The 9,044-nt window shown below is 44.1% G+C and overlaps 1 protein-coding gene across 1 annotated transcript; it reads left to right on the top strand.

The window, feature by feature from the left end:
• Window positions 1-2,483: 2,483 nt before the first annotated feature.
• hs3st1 (heparan sulfate (glucosamine) 3-O-sulfotransferase 1) lies at window positions 2,484-4,952 on the top strand. Its single transcript, XM_040175164.2, has 2 exons — window positions 2,484-2,709; window positions 3,324-4,952. The coding sequence occupies exon 2, from the start codon at window positions 3,481-3,483 to the stop codon at window positions 4,390-4,392; it is 912 nt and encodes a 303-aa protein (XP_040031098.2). The 5' UTR covers window positions 2,484-2,709; window positions 3,324-3,480; the 3' UTR covers window positions 4,393-4,952.
• Window positions 4,953-9,044: the final 4,092 nt, after the last annotated feature.

Raw genomic sequence — 9,044 nt, 5'->3', positions numbered from 1 at the left:
TCTATTAGAGAAACACTTTCAGAAGTTTTTTTTGTAGCGTTCTCTGTTTCAACCTGTCAGCTGGCCACTTGTGATCAGATCATTGATTGTTGTTACTAATATTGTGCAATTTGCCATCACGTTGTCAAACAACCACACACAATTGCATTAATGATCCGACGCCGAACCCACTCGAACAAAGTTTTTGATTAAACAGCGGAAGCCGGTGTGACCTGCCGTGGGACAATTATTCGGCTCATAATTAAACTGCGGAAAATAACCGCCACCGAGTGGAGGAATGGCTGATGTTCGTCCTCAGGTGTTTGGCACGACAAAGAAGCCCAATGTATTGAATACTCATGAATCAAATGAAGAATAACTGAATGAGCATCACAAGAAAATTCAAATTTCCGACTCAAAAGTATAAATTTGGTAGAACCAACGCTGAACAATATTACCGTTTATAGCCTGAAGGGGTAGCTATGCAAACAAATAATAAGAAAGTAGATGAAAACAAGAATAATAAATGTAAAAGCAGTCTAATGTTTCAACTGTGGAGCCTGCAGGATTGGCAAATGTATCAGGGATCCTTTTCTAAATATAAGTATTTGATTTGAAGTCCACCATGCGTATCGCCATAATTATGTCTATATGAATCCAAAAGAGAATCACAGCAGTTTAAATTAGAGGAAGTTGTCTATAAATAAGAGATTAAAAAATTTGTCCTTTGCTAAACATGTAAATATGGCATCAAAAACCGTATTGTGAGAGTTGGTAAATACACCAAATACACGTTTTCAGGTACAGTACTTTTGCAAGAACGACTAGAATCAGAGACACGACACACAGACACACACGAGGCAGGTATATCGTTCAGAGCCATAACAATCTTTTTACCCATTTTGAATCTGTTAAGCCTGCCAGAGGCAGATAAAACCTGTTTTTAATACCATGCACAGTTTGACACAAGCGCCAAAGAAAATGTTTTGCAGCACGCTGATCACTGCAAGGTTTATGTTTGGGTCACACACTGTATTTAACTGTGAAGAAGTCATGAAACCCTATTTACAAACGTGTTTGTTAAAATTGAGTTCTCAGCACTTTAAAGATAAAACATGCAGTAGGATATGTGAGAAGCTATTTTGGTTTTTCCTCCTGCTCAGAGCTCAAGGGCGCAGGAAGTCGCTGAGGTTGCGTCGAGGGTGTTTGTGGTCTGTGAGTTTGTACCACTGTCATGCTAATGCAGTCGGACGCTTCTGATGATCCTCAAAGCGGGGTTATGTTGTACGAGCCGGCTCCACGACTCCGCTGAATTTACATTTCTCTAGGAGACACCAGGGCAGAATGGGAGGATTACTAAACTTCATCTGAAAATCATCGTGTGGGAGTAGGGGGGGGGGGCCTCTCGGCCGTATCAGCGTTTACTCTGTGAACAGAAGAAGTAAAGAACAGGCGTTTGCATTCTTTTCCACGGGAAAGGATATATTTTAAGAAGTAGGGTTGACCTTTCCAAACCTCCCGCTTCTTGTACACGTTGAGAGTTCGCTTTAATGCGAACTGGCCTTCGCCACCACGACCTACACTGCAGAAAGCATTTTTGCAACCAGATGGGTAAAAGCAGATAGATGAAAAAAACCTGTAAGCCTTCTTTGCTTTTGGCTCAATGTCAGCATAGGAAGCAGAGTATAATTGACTATGTATCCGAATCCGGCCGTAAGTTACTCACCGCATGAACGTACCATGATTATGAACACATGTTGGGCGTCACAAACAGCTCATCACACACTGGTTTCTGACCTCAGTGACGTAACACTTACTCATCGACTCCGTGAAGTCACTGAAAGTCTCTCACGCTGGCTGTACATGCAAAATGTGAGTCAGAGGAAATTGCAAAACAAAACTTAACATCAGTGAATCTGCAGTTGAGAATTGGATATTTGGGAGCCTGCTGGTGCTGGAACCATTAGCATCACAGCTCCACTCTGTGAAATGTTCAAAAATGCGTCTCAACAGGCGGTGGGATTGTCCAACTTGGACTGTGCGACTACCCACGGATGCACTCGCACTGCGGACAAAGAAGGAGAAGAATGCACGGGATGAATAACTCGTCTGTCTCTTTCATCGATTCCCCCTGAAAGCGGCGCGAAGGGAGGACTCCTGGAGGCTCTGCTGAAAAGCCTTTTTCAACCCGAACCCTGAGAAGGCGCAGGCTCTGTATGGGCGACAAATGGGTGTAAAGAGCAAGTCAGACTGCTCCATTTGAATATTTTAGGGCTTCACGGTTAAACGGCCTCTAATCTAAAAGATCTCCCTGTATTTGAGCCTTTTCCTGCTCTTCTAATTCACATATAATCACAATCACAATCACAGGGTCTTTGGTCACATTTCTAAAGTTGCATCACACCTACCAGCAGCTTTTTTATCTACGTCAAACACCGTAACGTTACACGGACGTGAGTCACATGGGGGGGGGGCTGGGGAGGGGGCGTGGCCCCACTACCGTAATGTGGGCGCGGCCTTCTGCCCATCTGACAGCCGAAAGGAAGCGCGGGGACGGTGCGGCTCGCGGCGCACAGCTCGCGAGGAGGCGCTCCGGTGAAGTTGGTCCTCGCTGTCGGAGGCGGAACAGACCGGAGGGACGCAGCGGAGACACCGGATCCTTCACAGCTCCTCGACATGAAATCGGTGTCGAGTCGAGAGGCTTTTAGTTAAAAAATAAATAAAATAAAGGTAAGACACCAGCGGCACGCGGCTTTTTTATCTACGTCAAACACCATAACGTTACACCGACGTGAGTCACATGCGAGCGCGAGGAGGCGAGACGGCCGAGGAGGAAACGTGCTCGCACACGTCTTATCTATAGTTTTATTGTCCAATGATCACCACACCTGCATCGTTCTTGTAGCCTGTAAACGGACAAAAGTACATATTTGAACGTTTGTTATTTATTATTATAAAGCAGTTGTTCAACTCAGGTGAACTCAATTGTTTGCATTGACCACTAAATTCCGTTTCGTGGTGACTTTTTATGCTAAAAATGAATTGGATACGCTGTATTGCTATGCTAAATAATTAAAAGAAAAAAAACAAGTTTGTTTATAATGATATTACTTAAACATTAATACTCAAAATATATTTTTTTCCGTACAGATATTGCTGTACACAGTTTAGTTTAATTAAATAATTTAGTTTTTTTTATCATGCAATGTTCTGCTCTCCCTTTGAGCCATACACCTATTCACAATAAATTTAGTTTAAACATGTGTGAGGGATTGTGTATTTTCTCCCTGCGCCAGATGTTTGCTTGGTGTCTCATTATCACATCTGTTTTTCTTCCCCTGCAGTTTCCACCCGTGGCAGAGAAGAGGCGATTTTTTTTTTTCTTCTTCTTCTTTTTTCTTCTCTATCGGACCGTCGTGCTCGGGCAGCTGCTCTTTCAATGTGGGATACAGTTTTGGTGCTTTCGCCAGGCTGAAATCCTCCAGGGTCAGGACCTCCCTCATGGCAGCCGTGCTCCTCGGGCTGCTGCTCTTTGCGATGCAGTCTCCCCCCGTCCCCTCCAGGCCCCCTCCTCCCCCACCCGCCTCGTCGCCCACCGACAACGGGACCGTCGGCCACCCGAACGGCACCCTCCAACAGTTCCCTCATATCATAATCATCGGCGTGAGGAAGGGGGGGACGCGGGCGCTGATAGAGATGCTCAGTCTGCACAGCTCGGTGGCGGCGGCTCAGAACGAGGTGCACTTCTTCGACTGGGAGACCCACTTCCAGAGGGGCTTGCCCTGGTATCTCAGCCAGATGCCCTACGCCTTCCCCGACCAGCGCACCGTAGAGAAGACGCCGGCCTACTTCACCTCCAGCAAGGTACCCAAACGAATCCACCAGGTGAGCCCCGACATCAAGCTGCTGCTCATCCTCAGAGACCCCACGGAGAGGGTGCTGTCGGACTACACCCAGGTGTTTTACAACCGCCTCCAGAAGCACAAGCACTACCAGCCCGTCGAGTCCCTTCTGGTTAAGGACGGCGCGATCAACCTGGGGTACAAGGCTCTCAATCGCAGCCTGTACTACCTTCACATGCAGAACTGGCTGCAGTACTTCCCGCTGGAGAACCTCCACGTGGTGGACGGGGATGAGCTGATCAGGGACCCTTTCCCCGAGATGAAAAAGGTGGAGAGGTTCTTGGAGCTGGAACCTCAGATAAACGCTTCGAATTTCTACTTCAACAAAACAAAAGGATTCTACTGTTTGAGAGACCACGGGCGAGAGCGGTGTTTACACGACACAAAGGGCAGGGCTCACCCCCACGTTGCGCCCGACATCCTGCAAAAACTCTACCAGTTCTTCCAGGAACCCAATAGGAAGTTCTTTGAGATGGTGGGCCGAACATTCAACTGGAAAATGAACATCTGACTCTCGGTAGTCACGTGGGGATCAGTTTTCCTCACTAATGGTGTAGATGAAGAGACAAAGCTAATGTACATTTAAACCAAGTCTATTTTTGTACTAGTACGTTTGTAACCGGAGTACGATCGAGCCAAATATCTGGGCAGACTGCAGCTCTCTGATCGTGCATGTTTTTGTATTTTCCTTGTCAAAAGTGCATTTTCTCTGTATTATAAACAGACCTACGATGACATTCAGACTTTAGACTGTGCCAGTTAGTGTGTTGCATAAATATAAGAGCCGGGCAGTTTAATATTGTCATACCCTCACGTTTCGCTGCATATGAGAGGACATTGTTGACGTTGAACTGCATTAAGTTCTTGAAGGACCTGCTGCTATGATTTTCTCAGTCACTTTCGGGCATGAACCTGATTTTTTCTTTTTGTTACTCAAATATCTCATTGTGTAAGACTTGATGTAAGAAATGCTCCGCTCACATCATATATTTGCTGATGCGGTGTACTGTAAATAGTTTTTTTTCAAGTGAAGAATTAATACCGTAATAAAGATGTATTTTATTTTTAGAACGTCTGATGTTTTTGTGTTTTTTTTCTTCGTCTTTGTTTATCTATTTTTATTCATCCATTAAGTTACCGGTCTGCGCTCACAGTTTGTCGTCAGATCGTAACAAAGGGTATGATTTATGCTCCGGTGACAGACGGCTGCACCCATTTCCCTGCATTACCGGATCACACTTTTTTGACCTCTTACTTTGTGTCGCATGAATCAGCTCTCATGAATTTCCTGTTTGACCACCTTCTGTCAGTTACCTAACTGAAACAGTCGTGCTGCCGGGAAGCTCGCCTAAATAACTGTCATCCTCCAACCACTGACCGGAAGTTTTAACTGTCAGGGTTTATGCACAAACATTTAAAGTAAATTGCAGCGTGCTAAATTGGGATAAGAGAATGGAGCGTGGGCAGATAGGTAAAGCCAGATCCAAGCTCAATGTGAAACCGTGAGAAATTAAAAGATGAAGTTGTTTATGCCCAAGGACGCAGCCCACTTAACTCACTCATTTTTAAATTTAAGAGAGGCAAGGGATTATTTATTCAAATCTTGCAACTTTGAAAATATCAGCAGCACTGTCTCAAATACATTAAGCTCTAGAAAAAAACTGTGACCGGCATTAACTCGAGGGGGGGCTGACTGGGACTCAGCGGACAGGACGTTAACCTCATTGACCCTTCAATGCAGACCAAAGCAATATTTCCCTCTTTTCGTCGCTCTCATTCTTTGTGCCCTCAGAGAGCAGAGCTGATTTTCCTTCATCTGCTGTGTTTTTATTGGGGAATGTGTCGAGTAAGACTTTCAACAGCTATCAGCAGGCGCAGGGAAAAGCTGATCTTTGCCGTATGTGATTGTCAACGAGTCATCAATTGGCGAGAGCAGCAACAAGACCCAGCTGTCATGTTCTGCTGTTGATGCTCTGATGCTGTCGGGTCTCTTCAGATTGGAGCCGTCACATCTGGAGGTACTCGCAGAAATGCAGTCTTCCTTACTTCAAATGAAGAAAACGGCAGGCAGCGTTGTCATCACGTTCCTTTAGGTCAAACAAGGACCGATGCGTCTCACTTTTGAGAGTGTGACTTTTTGAAGAACCAGAGAAAGAAAAATCACTTAACATGTACCATTGGTGCTCACAAGTAATTAAGTACATTTTATTGGGTGTTGTTTGGAGGTATTTGTACTTTACTGCTTCTATACCTACCAAAATCGACAAGTAGTCGATCATAATTGTACTTCTATTGTCTATGAGAACCACCAAAGAGACTTTTGTGCTCTAAAATTACGAGAAGGTTTCATTAAAAAAGGAAGCTTCGGTAAAATTGTCCAATATTTCACAAAAAAGCAAAGATATGGGAGTCCAGAGTGCGGTTGCCAGTAAGTCACAAGCTTCTGTCTGTGTACAGTTTGCACATAGAGATGGCAATAACCCAAACAACATGAAGGTTGAAAGAGGTTTAAAAGCTCTGAGTGGAGCTGCAGAATCGGGTTGGTTTGTTTCCACGACCGGTCAAGCATTTGTATTCACTGTTAATAAAAAAGATGGATTATATATATCTTTAAACAAAGGGGGATAAAGATGTACTTCAAAATAATATCGAGCTTACCCACAAGACTCTGCAGGTTGTCCCTAATGAAGCATAAATCCATTCTGCTGGGTTTACTTTACACATCCTCTCCGCTTTTTCCGCTTTGGCCTCGAGTTCTTCCGCTCGTCTCTCTGAGCTCTACTTATACACAACTCAACATCAGAGCAGCATCTATTAAGAGTTCATGAACGCCCCATTAGTCTAGTCAGCTGTGCAGCCCTCCAAAGTTTTACAGTCACAGATTTCCCTTTACGTCACCTAATTAATCTCAGCCACATAATTAATTTGCCTTCTCGGCCCACATGCAGTAAGAGCGGTAAAACGGGGCTCAGACCGGAATTAACGGCCTTGCCTCCCTCCCCGGGCCACCCCACCCTGCTGCGGAGGCCTCCCGAGCTGTTCCATAAGGGGCCCTGCGTCCCTCCAAACCGCCATCGAGCCGATCTCGTTTTTTTATTCCAAAGGATGATGTGATCCGGTGGAGCAAAGCCACTTCTCCAGTCACCGGGGCTGCAGCTTGCTTTAATTGGAATAGATTGTTTGTCCACTCAATGCGTGAAGCCCGGCAGAAATAACACATGCACCCATTCTTATCGAGTGGAATTCAACGCTCTTCCTTTTGCATTCAAACACACAAATAGTGCAGGATTGCAAACCGGCGCACGCGCGTTGTTTGCTTGTCAGCCGTGCCGTTGCGCATCTACATTTCCTGAAGATAAAGATCTAGTTGCTACTTGTGTGAGGGTTTTTTTTTCTACTGACACACTACTCCAGGACTCTTCTAACCATCTGGGTGAAAAAAAGGCAATATTCAGTTGTGCAATGTTATCTGTAATAGTTCTTCATATTAATGTCAGTTTTCAATATTTTCAGATATATATTGGATTCATATTATTATAATGTATTTTTACAAAAGAATTTTTTCAAGCTATTTAGCTTAAGATAAACCCCCTTTTTGAGAATAACTGTCATTCGCATGTTACCAACATTTTTTTTGAAACAATGTATTTTGGAACAACGTTTTCTGTCTGTGTCTTCACATGTTTGCAGTCAAAAGAATGTCTGCTCGGAATCTGGTCACACCACTAATGCACTGAATCCCACTCCAGGTGTCACCCACAGCCTTAAGGGGGGGCAGACAAGAAGAACAGGTTCACGCCACCGTGCTGCATTTATCTAGGAGCTTTTCTTTCAGTGTTGACATGCTCTCCAACCCAGAGATAACAACTCTGTGGCTTTATTATGCGGGTAACCTTGAGACAAGGGCATGCCCGGTGAAAGAGAGATTCTGTACAGAGAACCTGTACAGGCATCTTTGATTAAAGCAGACAATAGTGAGTCATATCATTTGATCAAAGTGCTGGTTTCTGTCATTAAAAAAGGCGACTGACCTTTTTCTGAAGTGCAGATGGTTGCGAGTAGCTTTGGTCCCGGAGGCGTTCTCACCATCAGGAGGAATTTCCATGACATCATCTAAAGGCTTCTGAATCTGTTTAACCAGCTGTTTCACCATTCCAATGACGGCGGGCTAAACACAAGTTAGCCGTGTTTTCATTTGAACATTTTACAGAGCCGAGGATACATGATTACATGAATATCACAGGTGTATTTTTACACCTTTGGTCCTTTGGTCCCTTGACAGATGTGGAAGTAAGGTTCTCAGTTCTAGCTGTTGTCTGCCAGCTGAAATGTAAACTGTTGCTCACCGGCTGAAGGTTGGAGAAGATGAAGCTAATCTGACTTGATTATTACTGTGGAAGATACACTGTAAAAGGTTTCGATCTAACTACGCAGGCTAATAAATTCATAAAAGTTTCCGGAATCCAGGAGACATTTGGAGAAGTTGAGGAAGCGATGTGTACTATGCAGCGTGAGAGGTGAAAGAGGACTCAGTCTCTGGCTTTAAAAAGGCTACATATTATAATAGAAACCAGCTAACATGAACACGTTGATGAGTTTATGTCGTTCTTTATTACTCTGGGATCTGTTTCGCATCAGGTCATCAGTAGTAGGCGTAGAAATAGGTGAGGCGTTTGTTAATTGCGATGTAACTCTCGCCACATCATGACTCAATGCAGAGTAATTACAGCATCTGTGGGTTCCTTGGAAATGTAGTCAGTATTCAGTAGTTCTTAAAGCGGTGAACAAGGAAATGTCACATGACATAAAGAAGAATCCTTTATGTGTCATGAATCACAAAATGTTGTGGCATTCTTCTGGTTCTGTTGCAAATGTTCTTCTGGGATCTTGATTGTTCTGCCACAACATTTTGTGATTCATGACACATAAAGGATTCTTCTTTGTGTCATCACAGACATTTCCTTGTTCACCGCTTTAAGAACTACTGACTAGAAAAAAGAAACGAAAAAAACATTGGGATCATCCAAGATGTCACATGGAGCAGAATGTAAAGCGGGTGGGCAACTTTGTCCCCCTTTTCTTCCAGGTCCCTTGTCAGGACAATGTAACCACGTTGTATATCGTACTTCTCCGATCACGGTATGTTTTTTTAATGTTTATTCG

This window comes from Gasterosteus aculeatus, chromosome 4, assembly GCF_964276395.1.
Source record: "Gasterosteus aculeatus chromosome 4, fGasAcu3.hap1.1, whole genome shotgun sequence".
NCBI lineage: Eukaryota > Metazoa > Chordata > Actinopteri > Perciformes > Gasterosteidae > Gasterosteus > Gasterosteus aculeatus.
This window is presented reverse-complemented; position numbering and strand designations above follow the sequence as displayed.

Excerpts from the sequence above, each read along its gene's own strand:
- hs3st1 (XM_040175164.2), top strand. The coding sequence starts at position 3,481 with ATGGCAGCCGTGCTCCTCGGGCTGCTGCTCTTTGCGATGCAGTCTCCC.